The 18,862-nt window shown below is 40.2% G+C and overlaps 1 protein-coding gene across 1 annotated transcript; it reads right to left on the bottom strand.

Moving 5' to 3' along the window:
* Positions 1 to 11,676: 11,676 nt before the first annotated feature.
* On the bottom strand, positions 11,677 to 15,246 carry LOC104105306 (probable zinc transporter 10). The gene is made up of 4 exons (XM_070193336.1): positions 15,144 to 15,246; positions 13,489 to 13,589; positions 12,084 to 12,233; positions 11,677 to 11,982 (listed from the first exon to the last, which is right to left on the bottom strand). Exons 1-4 carry the CDS (start codon positions 15,244 to 15,246, stop codon positions 11,677 to 11,679), a joined length of 660 nt encoding a protein of 219 aa, XP_070049437.1.
* Positions 15,247 to 18,862: the final 3,616 nt, after the last annotated feature.

Below are 18,862 nucleotides of genomic sequence, written 5' to 3'. Positions count from 1 at the left end.
GGACCGAGGCCCAGGATCGAAGGCCAAGATCGAGGCAGGACCGAGGGCTGCCTAGACAGAATTATAAAGTAGGGGACTTCATCCCATTCGCCAATTTTGACAAATTGGAGCTTGAGGATAGGCGATTTTTGATAGATTTTCAAGGAAAACCATTGGCGTAAGTGATTCTAACTCGGATTTGGTAAATATACGCGAATATATCATTGTTTACACCATTTAATTAGTGTTTTGAGATTGATATTTGGAAAATTTTTAGAAATCTCATATTAACGAATTTTTGAGATTTCGGTGTCGATTCGGAGTCAGATTTGAGTCAAATTAGTATGGTTGAACTTGTAATTGGATGAGTTGTCGGATTTTGTGAGTTTCGCTGGATTCCAAGACGTGGGCTCCACTGGCTATTTTTGAACTAAATTTTGGATTTTTATGGAAAATTAGTATTTTCTTATGGAATTAATTCCAATAAATTTTATTGACTGGATCGAATTATTTGTGGCTAGATTCAAGGTGTTTGGAGGCCAATTCACGAGGCAAAGGCTTAGCGGTATAAGAATTTCACTGTTTGAGGTAAGTAACAGTTATAAATCTGGTCCTGAGGGGATGAAATCCCGGATTTTGTGTCATGTGATTATTCTGGAGGTGACACACATGCTAGGTGACGGGCGTGTAGGTGTGCACCGAGGGGATTATGACTTGGTACGTCCCGTGAAACTGTAAAGTTGAATAACTTGTTGTTAGTTATATGCCCTCTATGTGTTAAAGAAATTTTACTTTAAATCATGTTAGAAATCATGCTTAGGGTATGTTGGTCCTGTTGGGACCCGCATAGGTCGCGTACTTGTTGAATTATTTGCTAATTGCTGTCTTGTACTCAGTTAGGATTTTACTTGCATATCATACCTCAGTCTTTCTTGATTTTGTTGATACACTATGTTATCTTTGTTTGGACTGATCTTTGTAATTTTTGAGAGCCGAGAGCCGAGAGACGAGAGAGGTTGAGGACTGAGTAAGGCCGATGGCCTGTCGGTGAGGTAAGAATACTATAGCACGTGAGTTCTCCGTGCAGGATATTATAGCACGTGAGTTGTCCGCAGCACGTGAGTTGTCCATGCGGATTATGGCGCTTGGGATGTAGGAACCCCTCAGGAGTCTGTACACCCCCAGTGAGCGCGGGTACCCATTGAGTGTGAGTGCTAAGGGCTGAGAGCCGAGTGGTTGAGCTGTTGTGACAAGTTGAGTAACTGTTGCCTTGAGAGGCTGTACTTGTTTTTCATTTGTTGTTGCACTTAGTTGCTATCTGTCATTGTTGTGAGATTATCTAAAAGATTTTATATCCGGATTACATGAATTTGAACTGTATAAAATTGATTTGACTTAAACTGCTGGATTTGAAAGCATGTCTACTCTCTGCTGGAATTACTCAAAATGAACTATAAATGTGTAGCTACTCATTATCTTTAGTTCCTTAGTTATTATTGTTACTTGCTGAGTTGGTTGTACTCATACTACACCCTACACTTCGTGTGCAAATCTAGGTGTTTCCGGACAGAGTGGGTGTTGATTCTCTCGTACAGTTCATTTTTCGGAGATTCAGAGGTAGCTGATGTGTTTCACAGACCTTGTCTCTCCTTCCTTATCTCTTTGTTTACTGTATTTGGTTTTAGACTATTATAGACCGTATTTTCCAGACTGTATTCATATTAGATGCTCATGTACCCAGTGACACCAGATTTTGGGAATATTTATATTTGTACTAGTGAAATTGCTTTCGCTGAATTTAATCATTCTATTTTCAAATTTGAAAGATATGTGATTCATTGAGATTGTCGGCTTTCCTAGTATCAAGATAGGCGCCATCACGACGGGTGGGATTTTGGGTCGTGACAAGTTAGTATCAGAGCCCTAGGTTACATAGGTCTCACGAGTCATGAGCAGGTTTAGTAGAGTCTTGCGGATTGGTACGGAGACGTCTGTACATATCTTTGAGAGGCTGCCGAACCCTTAGGAAAATTTCACTTTCTTATATTCTGTCGTGCAAATTTGTTGATTCTGAAAACTAAATTTCTGTTATTATATTCTCTCACAGATGGTGAGAACACGCACTACCAGATTAGACGGTCAGCCACCAGTGCCACCAGTTAGGGCCGTGAGAGGCCTGGACCGTGGTAGAGGCTGGGGCAGAGGTAGAGGTCGAGGTGGAGCTCATTCTACAGTTGGACCAGCACATGTAGTACCACTAGTTGCTCTAGCTCAGGAGCAGATTAAAGATATAGCCGAGCCGACATGACCAGCTCAGGCACCAACTATGCCTATTGAGATTTCAGGCCTTCAGGAGACTTTGGCCCAGATATTGATAGTTTGCACTGGTCTTGCTTAGGTGGTTTCGGCTTAGGCCGCACCTACCACTTCTCAGGTCAGGGGAGGTACTCATACCGCTGTTGCTCGTACTCCAGACCAGGTAGTACAGGGACTTCATATACCGGGGGTACTACCAGCCCAGCCGGTTGCAGCTGCTCAGGCCTCGGTAGTTCCTGTTATGGAAGATGATAAGCACAGGAGACTTGATAGATTTGAGAGTCTTCGACTTCCACCATTTAGCAGTTCTGAGTCAGAGGATGCTCAGGGTTTTCTAGATAAGTGTCAAAGGATACTTCAGACAGCAGGTATTTTGGAGTCCAGTGGGGTCTCGTTCACTACTTTTCAGTTTTCAGGGGCTACCTTCAGATAGTGGGAAGCTTACGAGAGGCGTAGGCCGGTCGGCGCAACACCCCTTACCTGGCAGCAGTTCACCAGTCTATTCCTGGAGAAGTTCGTGCCTCAGTCCCGCAGAGAGGAGCTGCGCAAACAGTTCGAGCAACTTTGTCAGGGTGATATATCCGTGACACAGTATGAGATGAGATTTTCAGAGTTGGCCCGTCATGCTATCTGGTTGATTCCCATAGACAGAGAAAGGATTAGGAGGTTCATAGATGGCCTCACTTTTTAGCTGTGATTACTCATGACTAGAGAGAGTGTCTGGTGCTACTTTCGATGAGGTTGCCGACATTTCTCGTCAGATTAAGATGGTTCGCAGCCAGGAGCGAGTTAAGAGGGAGGCTAAGAAGCCTCGTGTTTCAGGTGATTTCAGCGGTATTCCTTCAGGGGGTTAGTTTTACCGCGGTAGGGGTCGTTCTTTCAGACACGCTTAGGCGACTCGTCTAGTTCATCGTGGTGCATCAGCTAGCCACAGTTCTTACAGTGCTCACTTAGGCCAGTCTTTATTCAGTGCACTACCAGCGCAGAGTTCTCATCATGCCTCGTCCGCTCAGGCTTCTATAGGTAATTCTTCGGGTTATCAGGAGCAGCAGTTCCGTTAGAGGAGGGGTTGTTTCGAGTGCGGAGAATTAGGTCATTTCAAGAAAAATTGTCCTAGGCTGTTGAGTGGGGCTCTACAGCAGAGTTCTCAACTAACGGCACCAGCACCAGCAGTTACACCACCCACCCACCTAGCTCGGGGTGGGGGTCAGGGAGCTAGGGGTCTCCCAAGAGGGGGATGCCGATCAGGTGGCGGTCATGCCCGATTCTATGCTTTTCCTGCTAGGCGAGATGCTGTTGCTTCAGATGCAGTGATCACATGTATTGTTTCAGTGTGCCACAGGGAAGCTTCTATATTATTTGACCCTGCCTCTACTTATTCTTATGTATCATCGCATTTTGCTCATTATCTGGATATGCCCAATGAGTCCTTAGTTTCACCTATTTGTGTATCTACACCGGTGGGCGATGTTATTACTGTAGACCGTGTGTATCGGTCGCGTGTGGTAACTATTGGGGAACTGGAGACTAGAGTTGATCTCTTATTACTCGGTATGGTAGATTTCTATGTAATCCTGGGTATGGATTTGTTGTCTCCATGTCATGCTATTCTGGATTGTCACGCAAAAACTGTAACGTTGACGATGCCGGGGTTGCCAAAAGTTGAATGGAGAGGTTCTCTAGATTTTGTTCCTAGCAGGGTAATTTCTTATTTGAAGGCCCAACGTATGGTTGGAAAGGAATGTTTGTCATATTTGGCCTTTGTGAGAGATGTTGATACAGATACTCCTATTATTGATTCAGTACCGGTCGTGCGAGATGTTTTAGATGTATTTCCTGCAGACCTGCCAGGTATGTCACCCGACAGGGATATTGATTTCGGTATTGACTTGGTGCAAGGCACTCAGCCCATTTCTATTCCTTCGTATAGTATGTCACAAGCTGAGTTAAAAGAATTGAAGGAGCAACTTTAGGAACTTCTTAAAACGGGGTTTATTAGGCCTAATGTGTCACCTTGGGGTGCACCGGTTCTATTTGTGAAAATGAAAGATGGTACTATGCAGATGTGCATCGATTTTAGGCAGTTGAACAAAGTTACAATCAAGAATAAATATCCCTTGCCGTGTATTGTCGACTTATTTGACCAGCTTCAGGAAGTGAGGGTGTTCTCCAAAATTGATTTGAGATCTGGGTATCACCAGTTGAAAATTCGGGATTCGGATATTCTATAAACGACATTCAAAACTCATTATGGCCACTATGAATTTCTTGTGATATCTTTTGGGCTAATCAATGCCCCAGTAGCATTTATGCATTTGATGAATAGTGTATTCCAGCCATATCTTGATTTATTTGTCGTAGTATTTATTGATGATATCCTGGTGTACTCACGTAGCCAGGAGGAGCATGTATAACACTTGGGTATTGTATTACAGAGGATGAGAGAGGAGAGACTTTATGCCAAATTCTCTAAGTGTGAGTTCTCGCTTAGTTCGGTGGCATTCTTGGGACATATAGTGTCCAGTGAAGGAATTAAGGTGGATCCGAAGAAAATAGAGGCAGTTCAGAGTTGGCCCAGGCCATCTTCAGTTACTGAGATTCGGAGTTTTCTCGGCTTGGCCGGTTATTATCGTCGCTTCATGGAGGGTTTCTCGTGTATTGCATCGCCTATGACTAAATTGACCCAGAAATGTGCTCCGTTCAGGTGGTCGGATGAGTGTGAAGAGAGCTTTCAGAAATTCAAGACAGCTTTGACTACAACTCCAGTATTGGTGTTGCCTATAGGTTCAGAGTCTTATACTGTGTATTGTGACGCGTCGCATATTGGGCTCGGCGTAGTGCTTATGCAAGACGGTAGGGTGATTGCCTATGCGTCCAGGAAGTTAAATGTACATGAGAAGAATTATCCGGTCCACGATCTTGAGTTAGCAGCTATTGTTCATGCCTTGAAAATTTGGCGGCATTACTTGTATGGTGTCCAGTGTGAGGTATATACCGATCATCGGAGTCTACATCATTTGTTTAAGCAGAAGGATCTTAATTTGCGGCAGCAAAGGTGGTTGGAGTTGCTTAAAGATTATGATATCACCATTCTCTATCATCCCGGAAAGGCCAATGTAGTGGCCGATGCCTTGAGTCGTAAGGCGGAGAGTTTGGGCAGCTTAGCATACTTACCGGTAACAGAGAGGCCTTTAGCCTTGGATGTTCAGGCCTTGGCCAACCAGTTTGTTAGATTGGATATTTCCGAGCCGAATCAAGTTTTGGCTTGTGTAGTTTCTCGGTCTTCTTTATATGATCGCATCAGAAAGCGCAGTATGATGATCCACATCTGCTTGTCCTTAAGGACACGGTTCAGCACGGTGATGCTAAGGAAGTCACTATTGTAGATGATGGTGTATTACGGATGCAGGGCAGGCTATGTGTGTCTAATGTAGATGGTTTGTGTGAGTTGATTCTCCAGGAAGCTCACAGTTTGCGGTACTCTATTCATCTAGGTGCCACGAAGATGTATCAGGATTTGAGGCAGCATTATCGGTAGAGGCGAATGAAGAAAGATATAGTTGGGTTTGTAGCTCGGTGTTCAAATTGTCAACAGGTGAAGTATGAACATCAGAGGCCGGGGGGATTGCTTCAGAGACTTGAAATTCCGGAGTGGAAATGGGAGCGTATTACCATGGATTTCGTAGTTGGGATTCCACGAACCTTGAAGAAGTTTGATATTGTTTGGGTGATTGTGGATCTGTTGACCAAATCTACGCATTTTATTCCAGTTGGTACTAATTATTCTTCAGAGCGGTTGGCTGGGATTTATATTCGCGAGATTGTTCGCCTACACGGTGTGCTAGTGGCCATCATTTCAGATCGGGGCACGCAGTTTACATCACAGTTTTGGAGAGTAGTGCAGCGAGAATTTGGCACGCAGGTTCAGTTGAGTACAACATTTCACCCTCAGACGGACGGAGAGTCCGAGCGCACTATTCAGATATTAGAGGATATGCTACGCACTTGTGTCATTGATTTTGGGGGTTCTTGGGATCATTTTCTGCTACTCGCAGAGTTTGCTTATTATAATAGCTACCAGTCAAGAATTCAGATGGCTCCGTATAAGGCTTTGTATGGGAGACGGTGACGGTCTCCGGTGGGTTGGTTTAAGCCGGGTGAGGCTAGGCTATTGGGTACTGACTTGGTTCAGGATTCTTTAGAGAAGGTCAAAGTGATACAGGAACGGCTTCACACGGCGCAGTCTAGACATAAGAGTTATGCCGACAGGAAGGTTAGTGATGTGGTTTACATGGTTGGGGAGAAGGTTCTGCTCAAGATTTCACCCATGAAGGGTGTGTTGAGGTTCGGGAAGAAGGGCAAGTTGAGCCCTCGGTATATTGGGCCTTTTGAGATACTTAAGAAAATTGGAGAGATGGCTTATGAACTTGCTTTGCCACCTAGTCTATCAGGTGTTCATCCAGTGTTCCATGTATCCATGCTCCGAAAGTATGTCGTGGATCCGTCTCATATTCTGAATTTCAGTACAGTACAGCTGGTCCGTAATTTGACTTATGATGCGGAGCCGATGGCTATTTTAGACCGGCAGGTTCGAAAGCTGAGGTCAAAGAACATAGCATCAGTGAAGGTACAGTGGAGAGGCCAGCCAATCGGAGGAGCTACTTGGGAGATTGAGTAGGAGATACGATACAAATATCCACACCTATTTGAGACTCCAAGTATGATTCTAAACCCGTTTGAAGACGAACGTTTGTTTAAGAGGGAGAGAATGTAACGACCCGACCAGTCGTTTTTAGTATTATAACCTCGTTCCCCCATTTACTACTCAATTTATTCTTTACAGTTATTTTATGACTTACCGAGTTAGTTGGTTTGGGTCTAGAAGGAATTCAGAGTGAAACGAGACACTTAGTCTCATAATTAAAAATTTAAGTTTGAAAAGTTGACCAGATGTGGACTTATGTGTAAACGACCTCGGATTTAAATTTTGATGATTTCAATAGCTCCGTATGATAATTTGGACTTAGGAACGTGTCCGGAAATTTTTTTTGGAGATCGGTAGAGGAATTAGGCTTGAAATGGCGAAAGTTGAATTTTTGGAAAGTTTGACCGGGGGGTTGACTTTTTGATATCGGGGTCGGAATCCGATTCTGAAAATTGGAATACCTCTGTTATATCATTTATGACTTGTGTGCAAAATTTGAGGTCAATCGAACATGATTTGATAGGTTCCGGCGTCGTTTGTAGAAATTGGAAGTTTTAAAGTTCATTAGGCTTGAATCTATGTGTGATTTGTGTTTTTAGTATTGTTGGATGTGATTTGAAGACTCGACTAAGTTTGTATAATATTTTAGGACTTGTTGGTGTATTTGGTTGAGGTACCGAGGGCTTTGGGTGAGTTTCGGATGGTTAACGGATCAAAAGTTGGACTAAAACAGCTGCTGCAATTTCCTTCTGCCAGAAACCGAGCCCAGAAATCGAGGGCCATGATTGAAGGCATGATCGAAGGCCAGGGTCGAGGGCCATGATCGAAGCAAGGATCGAGGGCCAGGATCGAGGGTCAGAATCGAGGCCCAGGATCGAGGCAGGACCGAGGGCTGCCTGGGCAGAATTATAAAGCAGGGGACTTCGTCCCATTCATCATTTTTGACAAATTGGAGATTGAGGAGAGGAGATTTTTGATAGATTTTCAAGAAAAAATATTGGGGTAAGTGATTCTAACTCGGATTTGGTCAATATATTCGAATATATAATTGTTTTTACCATTTAATTAGTGTTTTGAGATTGATATTTGGGACAATTTTAGAAATCTCATATTAATTTTTTTGAGATTTCGGTGTCGATTCGGAGTCGGATTTGAGTGAAATTAGTATGGTTGAACTTGTAATTGGATGGGTTGTCAGATTTTGTAAGTTTTGTCGGATTTTGAGACGTGGGCCCCATGAGCGATTTTTGAGCTAAATTTCGGATATTTATAGAAAATTAGTATTTTCTTATGGAATTAATTCCAATAAATTTTATTGACTGAATCGAATTATTTGTGGCTAGATTCAAGGTGTTTGGAGGCCAATTCACGAGGCAAAGGCTTAGCGGAATAAGAATTTCACTGTTTGACGTAAGTAACAGTTATAAATCTGGTCCTGAGGGTATGAAACCTCGGATTTTGTGTCATGTGATTATTTTGGAGGTGACGCACATGCTAGGTGACGGGCGCGTGGGTGTGCATCGAGGGGATTGTGACTTGGTCCGTACCGTAAAACTTTAAAGTTGAATAACTTGTTGTTAGCTATATGCCCTCTATGTGTTGAAGAAATTTGACTGTAAATTATGTTAGAAATCATGCTTAGGCTATGTTGGTACTATTGGGACCCGCAGAGGTCGCGTACTTGTTGAATTATTTGCTAATTGTTGTCTTGTAATCAGTCAGGATTTTACTTGCGTATCATACCTTAGTCTTTCTTGATTTTGTTGATACACTATGCTATCTTTGTTTGGACTGATCTTTGTGATTTTCGAGAGCCAAGAGACCAGATAGGTTGAGGACTGAGTAAGGCCGATGGCCTGTTGGTGAGGTAAGGATACTATAGCACGTGAGTTGTCCGTGCAGGATATTATAGCACGTGAGTTGTCCGTACGGATTATGGCGCTTGGGCTGTAGGAGCCCCTCCGGAGTCTGTACACCCCCAGTGAGCCTGAGTACCCATTGAGTGAGGGTGCTGAGGGCTGAGAGCCGAGTGGTTGAGCTGTTGTGACGAGTTGAGTGAATGTTGCCCTGAGAGGCTGTACTTGCTTTTCATTTGTTTTTGCACTTAGTTGCTATCTGTTATTGTTGTGAGATTCTCTGAAAGATTTTATATCCGGATTACATGAATTTGAACTGTATAAAATTAATTTGACTTAAACTGCTGGATTTGAAAGCATGTCTACTCTCTGCTGGAATTACTGAAAATGAACTATAACTGTGTAGCTACTCATTATCTTTAGTTCCTTAGTTATTATTGTTACTTGCTGAGTTGGTTGTACTCATACTGCACCCTGCACTTCGTGTGCAGATTCAGGTATTTTCGGACATAGCGGGTGTTGATGCTCTCGTACAGTTGATTTTCCGGAGATTCAGAGGTAGCTGCTGTGTTTCGCAGACCTTGTCTCTCCTTCCCTATCTCTTTATTTACTGTATTTGGTTTTAGACTATTATAGACCGTATTTTCCAGACTGTATTCACATTAGATGCTCATGTACCCAGTGACACCAAGTTTTGGGAGTATTTATATTTGTACTTGTGAGATTTCTTCCGCTGAATTTAATCATTTTGTTTTCAAATTTAAAAGATATGTGGTTAATTGAGATTGGGATTTTGGGTAGTGACAGTTAGGCTTACCTAGTTTTAGAGACTAGGTGCCATCACGACTCTATCGGAGGGATTTTGGGTCGTGACAAGCATAGCCCGGGTGAATGGTTTATAACCAAAAAAAAAAAAAAAAAAAAAAACTCCTAGCTACATACAACTTAATGAAATCTACGGCTTAATGAGTGTAATTGCAACTGAACTTAGCAACTGAAATCCGTAAACACAAAACTCAAGAACTAACAAAGATTATGTGGATCGAGCAACTCAAACTATGCGGCCGTTGGACAATAGAAAAGTGAAACATAATCAATCCATTCGTTCCGACAGAAAGATCTTGAAAGCCAGCTCAACACAAGGATGCCACAAAAAGAATCTAGCTAGAGTTTTTTTTTAAAACAAAATATATTCAAATTCCGTCAAAACATACAACCTTTTTTTGCACAAAATTTAGTCAAACACATATTGTATCTCGTTTTTACACCTCAAATACAACTTATTTACGTCTTTCTCTTCGAGATTCAATATGAAATTCTAACGAAAACCAGCTCAAATATTCACAAAACTCTCTCAAAATTGAGGTCTAAACTCCTAAGAATATTTTCAATCATTTGCAACAACGCATAATCAAAACAAATAACAATTTTGCAAAACCTAATTTTCGAATTATAAAGCTTTGAAATTTTTTAATAGCTGTCATGGAGTTTAAAATGGATTTTAATTAGGTCTATTATCTTGGATGAAATGATTTAGACCGTCTACTATTGATCAAGGTTTATATTCTGATCTATAATAAATTTCAGTGGTCATACTTCAATTTAATTCATAGTATCATATGTTTGAATCTTAATTGATCTTCTAATCATTACTGTCCAATTGAATCTTGTAGATCTGCTCTAATTTAAACTTTATGAAGAAAAGAAAAACCTCTAGTCAGAGAAATATGGGAATGATATGAAGTGTCATCAAGTGGTAAAAAAATTGGGTTTGAGAAAGAAAAAAGGGTGAGAGAGAATGGAAAAGAGGGAATGAAATTAGGAAAGATTGAAGTCTAATATTTTATTTAATAAATAATTGGTAATTATGTATAGGATATGTAATTAATTGAGAAGTCCTCTCTAATATTGATAATTAGGTTCATAATATAGCATAAATAAGTAAGAATCCCTTGTATTTGATTTAAGTCATTTGAATTAAATAATTAATCCAAGGTTATTGATGTAAAAAAATGACTTGGTCCAATGTGCCTTAAATTAAGGATCCAACCCAACTTTGTATTGACTGATCTAAGAAATTTCTTCTTCTTTTTTTTTTTTTTGGGCCAAAGAAAATTTTGATGTCTACAAATACGATAAGACATGTAAGAAGAGAAGGCTAAAGTTAAAAGCAAAGGGTTAAAACTTAGAGTTTTTGTTAAATGTATAAGATATGTTATACTACTATATATGCACTATATAACATATTATATACTTGGATCATTTGAGATATGAGTTTGTTGTGCATCGTGTGTTGCATTATATATTGATGATTTCAGAATTAGTATGTCCAAATCAAGTCTTGGATTGGATTACTACTCACTTAGTCATGCAAACTGATCCCTCAATCGTTATGTCTTTCAAGTATAGATCTGGGCAGACGTGCTGATAAAGATTTGTAGAGGCTGACACCTTGTGAGCGCCACATACGTTCGTGGATGCTGGTTGTTTTGTACTGTTTGCAAGCTTTGTTTATGTTCTAAATTTTAGAGTGATGATTATCACTCACCGGTTGTATATTAATATAAGGCATTTTAATTTTACCACCAAAAAAACGTTTGACTAATTTGACAATGAAAAGCTCCAAATAGGCACACAGTAATTTTGAGGGGAAAGAAAAAGAGAGAAGACACATTTTACAGAATATTTTGCCAACTCAAAATCTGTCATATAATTAAGAAGAAGGCGAAATTACAATTTTAAAATTGGAGGAAATGAGTGATGGAAAAAGGGGGACAAGGTTCACACAAACTTCTTTCTAAACAAATTAAGGTACAAATCTTAGGCCCATTTGGCCATGAGAGACATGCCACCGGCACCAAGAAGAACAGCCATGTAAGACTTGATTTGTAGCTTGACACTGCCTTGTAACTTGTCACCCATAAAATCTGCAGCAAGAAGATCCACCAAAGCCATATATATCAGAAGGCCAGCAGACGACGCATTGAGCAATCCGACGGTTATTAATGCCCGTGGACTGTTTTCCTCGTAAGTGCTTGAGAGTGCTATACCAAGTGCTATACCAAATGGAGTTGTTATTGTGAAGAAAAATGCCATTATTGCCTTCTTCAAAAACTTGTACTCAGCCTGAATAAAAAGAAGAGTATATGAATTAGTGCATGTAACAATGAATTAGTGAAAGTGAACTGAGAATTATTTTTATTATATGTCGTAAAATGAAAATTTGCCTGGAGAATACAACCACCAAGTCCCATTCCTTCAAACATTTGATGAAAGCAAAGAGCAGCGACAAGTCCTTTAATTGTGCAAGTATTATTTGAAGCACCTAGAGATAGCCCTATCACAATCGAGTGAACAATGATTCCCAGCTCTAACACCTGCAAAAACGTTTCCGTTTTTTATGATGAATTTGCTTGGCTAAATATAATTTAACAATATTTTATTTTTGGTTTAGAGAATAAATAAGAATTTATAACAAGTATAGATAACTTGCTAAAAGTGAATATTGCCCTTGTGCATTTCTTAGGTTTAGAAACGGAGTGTACATCAAAACTTTGCCCATCAACTTTTCCAATTCCTTTAAAATTTGAAGGAAAAAAAAAAAGAAATAAGTGGTAAAGTTATTTATTTAAATCCTTCCCAGGTATGAACGAAAAGAAAAACAAGTACACTATTCAACGAAGGTATGTAAACAATTCGTCGCTGATTAATGAATCCTATATTCATCTTTTAGTTCAATGATTGAAGAACCAATTACCGATCAAGAAGCAATAAACTCAGTCAAAGGGACAAAACAATATGAAAATGATAAAAATGACAGTATAACAAAAATAAACAAATAGATAAGTTGCTTGTAAACTAAGAAGACCAGATCCCGACTATGCAACTCGTCTCTAATTCAGCCGTGGTACTTGAATCACTATCAGGCAAGTACACCAAATAATTGATCGTTTGACTTTCACCTTATTGAACGGTTTCTTTTCTTAAAAATGATGAATGCATGCAAGATTCTTTATTATATAAGGATCCATAAGATATCATCAATATAAGTCACGACAACTATTGCCACTCCATTTTATCTGATATAGTTTTTCCGATCATTTTGAAATACTTGATACTTTACCATTATTTATAAATGATGACACGATGATAAGAACAACAAAATTAACAATAATAATGTCATAATCATCATCATAAATAAATAAGTAAATAGATAAAAATAAATGAATTAGATGAGTAATGATAATGAAAACTACGACCACGAGAACAACGATTAAGTGGTTATTCGTTATATATCAAACATACTACCGATATATTCAACAGGTTTTCAAACTAATCCAGCCTTTTCTTCCCTATTTCAACTAGATATTTCACAACGATAAGATTATTAAATTATCTTCAAAATATTTGTGAGTGCTTAGCCAAATTTCTACCACATTAATATTAATTAAAATAATGATTTATTTGTGTACACCAACCGCGTAAAACAATTAATAGCATGTAACTTACTTTATTGTCCAGGTTACTAATTTTACAAGCAAAAAATTATATTTGTGGGGGATAGGGCATAGATGTTAAAAGAAAATAAGAGAGCAAAGGCATGACCACTAATAGATCGAATAGGAAACTAACCATGGCAATCACTCTGTATCGCAGTAATTTCGTGCCATCAACTCCAACTTTAGTCGAAAATGATCCATGGTGATGATGGCCATGACCATGACCAATTCGTCCTTCAAATCATCATTTTTTTTTTATTTTGAAAGATTTTACAATTTTTCCCAAATTTTTCTTTAGATTCTCATCAATTTGATGTTAAATTTAATGTATAATCACAAAATACAATAGAAAATTGATAAGAGGTACTTACCCAATGATTTGGTATGAATATTCTTCTACAAAATTGCCTCTCATCGAGGCTAGGGTTCAAAACATGATAAAATAAAGCTAAGTCCCGAAATGGAAGTCTTAATACCAGCCTCAGATATTGCATTTGCGACATCATAATCTCAAATACGATGCTCGCAAATGAGACAAAAGTATCGCAAAAGCGAAGGCTGACCAGCTCTGTCAAAGTTGCAAATGCGAGCTCGGAGTTTTCGCAAAAGCGACTGCTTGTGTCGCAAATGCGGAGTTGCCTAATCGCAAATGCGATGAAATAGTTCGCAAATGAAAAGTACCATGCCCCAACCTATCGTCGCAAATGCGAGAATGATCTCGCAAATGCGGACATCGCAAATGCGAGAACAAAGACACCAGCACAACTGAACATTCATCCAACACTCCGAAACGCATACAAAACTCATCCAAACCCTCAGGGCTCTAAACCAAACACCTTAACAAGTCTGAAAACATAACATGAACTCTCTCGAGTGATCAAAACATCAAAATAAACTCTAGAATCACGATTCGAACGCCAAAACACGTGAAAAACACAATGAACTTCTAGAATCGCAACCGAGCGTCCGAACTATATTAAATCAACTCCAAATTATACTAAATTTTACAAGCAAGTTTCAAATAAAGAAACGGACCTATTTTAAGTTTCGAAACCACAATCCGGACCCGATAGCCTTAAAGTTAAACCATGGTCAAATTTAGAAAACATTTAAACCTTTAAATTGCCAACTTCTGCCAAATGATGTTGAAACCTTTTAGAAATATCCAAATAAAATTTCAGGCATACGCCAAGACCAAAATCGTTGTCCGGACCTACCGGAACCATCGAAACTCCGATCCGAGATCAAATACTCAAAAGTCAAACCCTGGGTCATTTCCTTCAACTTCGAGCTTCTCAAATGAGAGTAACTCCTAAAAACCCTTTCCGAACCTCTCAAAATCCCGAACCAATGATGCACGCAAGTCATAATACACTGTGTGAAGCTACTCGTGACCTCAAATTGCCGAGACGGATGTAATTTCTCAAAATGACCAGTCAGGTCGTTACAATGCTGGCCTGAGGTGATGGGGGCTTGGCATTATCCCCTACCTCGTATATAGATTGTAAGAATAAGTACAATATATGGAGACATAATATATAAGATATATCGATTTGGTCATTGGCAAACATTTAAGGAAAAAAGAGGAGACATATTTTACACAATATGTTGAAACTCACAATGAGTCACGAAAATGAAAAGGATACCAAATTACAATTTTAAAATTGGAGGAAAGGAGGGACATAAAAAAAAGGGGGAGGATTCACACAAAAACTTATTTCCTAAAACAATCAAGGAAACAAATATTATCCCATTTGGCCATGTAAGACTTGATCTGTAGCTTAATACTGCCTTGTAACTTGTCACACATAAAATCTGCAGCAAGAAGATCTACCAAAGCCATATAGATCTGAAGGCCAGCAGATGATGCGTTGAGCAATCCAATGGTCATTAATGCTTGGGCTATTTTCCTCATAAGTTCTTGAAAGTGCTATTTGTTTACCCTAAAATTTGGATAAGAATTAAACTTATATTATGGTTTTAATGATATACGATTTCACCCAATACCAATTGATAAATGAGAAAGTAAATGACTAAATTAAACTGTAAAATAAATCAAACCAGTATGTAAGCTGAGCCTCGGCCTAGAAATGATTTATTCTCGAGGTGATAGTAGTACAAGAACGAGTAAGATAAAATAATTCTGATGAACAGTAAGCAGAACAATAAGTAAGAAAGAAATGATTGTATAGCTTTTTCTCAGTGAAAAATGATGATTACAAATGACTGGAATTCCTCTGTATATAGTAGAGGAATCCTAATCATGGTATACTTCTAATTACAGAAGGAGATCGTATAAACAGCTGATTGACCGTTATCGATTTGATCCGTTTCGAGATTCACGCCACGATCCTCGACCAATCACGGATATCTTGCTCTTTCCGCTACAAAGCTATCTCGATATTACTTTAAGTCTATCTCTTCTGGCTTCGATTGATATCGACCTCGATCTAGAAGGAGGCTTCGATTTCGGACTTAATGTTTCAGCTCTTCGATCAAATAGTGAAATCAGGTAGCCCCGATTTCTACCGTATACAGATAAACCCCTTGTTTCTTGGAATATAATGATAAGAAATGAATTGAGCCTTGATTTTTCTATGAACTCGATAGATAATGATGTCATCCTCGTGACGTAAGCGATGGAAGTGACCAAAATGTCCCGTCGGTACAGTTCCCCAAACAATTAATGCGCGTCACTGGGCGGTCGGCCACTAGTGCGGTCGAGCTGTCACCGTAAATCTATAAATATGGCTTCTTTTTGCTGAATCAAACTTTACTTTCATCTTCATAAGTTTTTCTAAGCTTTTAACTCTCTTAATCTCTTCTCTTTCATTACTCCTTAGGTTATCTCCGCTAGTTTCGAACCACCAGAACTTACTACTTTCCTCTTTCTTCAACTCATATAATGGAGAAAATATCCAAAACTGTTCCACAAAAGGAAAAAGCTTCCTCTTCTTCTTCACGGCCGGCCGGTGATAAAACGCCGGCGGAATCGCTCCCTGGGGAGTATGTTCCCGACCCGTGTGTTCTTAAATTTGTCTTCAAAATCGAAAATCCTCCATCGGTCTATGGTCGATGTGAGCACGTATCGAGGTATATCTGCTCGATAACGGTGGGATATCTCGAGGATATAAAAAAGGATTGCAACTGGGGGGACAAAGTTGTAGAGATCCCTTCTCCTGAAGAAAGCATTACTACCCACGTGGAAGGGTATCTAAGTGTTTACACTTATCCTTTCACGTTGGTCCCCCCCGATCCGGTCATCATTGACATTTGCCGTTACTATCAGGTGACTCTAGGCCAAATACACCCTTCTTTTTGGCGCATTGTGATCATGCTTCGATTCTTCACTAGCAAAGCTGGGGGGTTGTTGTTCACCCTCGATCACCTCATCAGGTTATACAGCCCTTGAATCTTTCGAGGGTTGATCAAACTGCAACATTGAGCGACCAAGATGTTGTTCTCGAGTATCGACGAGGACAAGGACTGGGGGTGGATAAGTCGGTTCGTTCGGGTGAGGACTTGTGACCTTATCCCGAAGGAGAAAATGCCATTTCCTAAGAAATGGAACCCGAAGCTTAAGTAGCACTCTAATTATCAATTTCAATGTTTTTATTTTCTGCTTCATTTAACATCTTCCTTCGTCGTGCATCGGTTGCTTGGATGCCTCGAGCAGTCCCTAACCTTGAGGACTGGGTTCAAAAGCTGGTTTCGACCTCTTCCTATGCTGAGCGCTGTTGGCGTGACATGGCAAAAGGTCGGTGGGAAGCAAAGAACCATGGTGAGTTTCCGTTTTCTTATTTCTGAGGCATTGGTTATGCATTTTTTACTTACTTCTTTCTTGTGCAGGCCTTAACAAAGATACAATTTTGAGGCCTCCGAGCAGCGAGGAAGAGGCTATGGCCCCGGCTCCGAAGCTGGGGAAAGATAATAAAAGAAAGAGGGTCTCGACATCCGAGGACCCCAAACCCAAAAAGGCAGCAGCTCGAAGATGCAGGGGGAATGTTATCCCTCTGACTGTAGAGTCAGTCCAAACGCTGAGAGAAGAAGAAGAAAAAAAAAATAAGGGTAGTGACTCGGCGCTTGTGACATGAGTGAAGAAGACTGCCGAGACTGCCAAGTCCTCTAAACCGGCGATGATTGTCGAGACCCTACCTCTAGAGTTTGACTTACATAATAAATAGGAAATTACGTACCTTGCTCTTCTCGAACTAGGACACCACTTACCATAATTTTCGAGACTGCTAGGTATAAGTAGAGCTTCTCATATGCCTTTGGAGTATGAAACAATGGTGGGCTCAAGAGGTATCATTTTAATTCTTCTAACGCATGCTGGCATTCCGGGGTTTAGGCGAAATTGTTGTTCTTTTTGAGTAGTGAGAAGAACCTATGGCTCCGATCTGACGATCTCGAGATGAATCGACCTAAAGCAGATATTCGCCCTATCAGCCTTTATACGGCTTTAACGTTGTCTACGACTGTGATGTCTTCGATAGCCTTGATTTTATCGGGGTTGATCTCGATCCCCCGATTCGACACCATAAAGCCAAGGAACTTGCCCGAACCGACCCCGAAAGCACATTTCTCGGGGTTGAGCTTCATGTTGTATTTTCTCAGTATCTTGAACGTTTCCTACAAATGTGTCAAATGGTCCTCTGCGCGCAGGGACCTAACTAGCATATCATCAATATATACTTCCATTGACTTACCTATTTGTTCTTTGAACATTTTATTTACTAGGCGTTGGTAGGTAGAACCTGTGTTTTTTAGGGACTATAACTACATCGGCTAACCATTCAGGAGATTTTTCTTCCCGAATGGATCCTATTTTGAGAAGTTTAGTTACCTCATCCTTGATGAATACGTGTTTTACCTCGGATTGGGGCCTTCTCTTTTGTTTCACTGGCCTGAACTTTGGGTCCAGACTCAATCGATGTGTTGTTATCTCTGGTGGGATCCCTATCATGTCTAAGTGGGACCAAGCAAAACAATCTATGTTATCAATAAGAAATTTAATAAGTTTCTTCCTGAGTTCGGGGGTTAACCCCATACCCAGGTACACCTTTCATTCGGGTAGGTACTCGATCAATATAACATGTTCCAGCTCTTCGACTGTTGATTTGGTGTCGTCAGAATCTTCGGGAATAACGAAGGATTAAGGGATCTAATAATCGTCTTCTTCTTCTTCCATTCCATGCTTCTCCGATTCAGCCGAGGCTGGTGGCTGTGGTTGCTATTTGGCCTCCTGTTTTCCTTTAACCTCCAATCCCTTTGACATGGAAAGTGCCGATATTGGTATTACCTCATCGACCACGAACATTTTCTTTGCAGCATAATGCTCCCTATATACTGTTTTCACCCCGTCCGCAATCAAGAATTTCATCATTTGGTGGAGAGTCGAAGGGACTGCCCTCATATTATGAATCCAGGGCCTCCCGAGTAGGGCGTTGTACCTCATGTCGCCCTCGATTATATGGAACTTGGTTTCTTGAATAGTTCCAGCCATG

The sequence above is a fragment of the Nicotiana tomentosiformis genome, chromosome 2, assembly GCF_000390325.3.
Source record: "Nicotiana tomentosiformis chromosome 2, ASM39032v3, whole genome shotgun sequence".
In the NCBI taxonomy this organism is placed as follows: Eukaryota; Viridiplantae; Streptophyta; class Magnoliopsida; order Solanales; family Solanaceae; genus Nicotiana; species Nicotiana tomentosiformis.
The sequence above is the reverse complement of the archived record's forward strand: the minus strand, read 5'-3'. Positions and strand labels throughout refer to the sequence as shown.

Excerpts from the sequence above, each read along its gene's own strand:
- LOC104105306 (XM_070193336.1), bottom strand. The coding sequence starts at position 15,246 with ATGACCATTGGATTGCTCAACGCATCATCTGCTGGCCTTCAGATCTAT. Across the intron at positions 13,590-15,143 it reads GTGTGACAAGTTACAAGGCA|GACGAATTGGTCATGGTCAT; the intron begins GTATTAAGCTAC and ends GATGATTTGAAG. Across the intron at positions 11,983-12,083 it reads TTGGTGGTTGTATTCTCCAG|GCTGAGTACAAGTTTTTGAA; the intron begins GCAAATTTTCAT and ends CTTTTTATTCAG.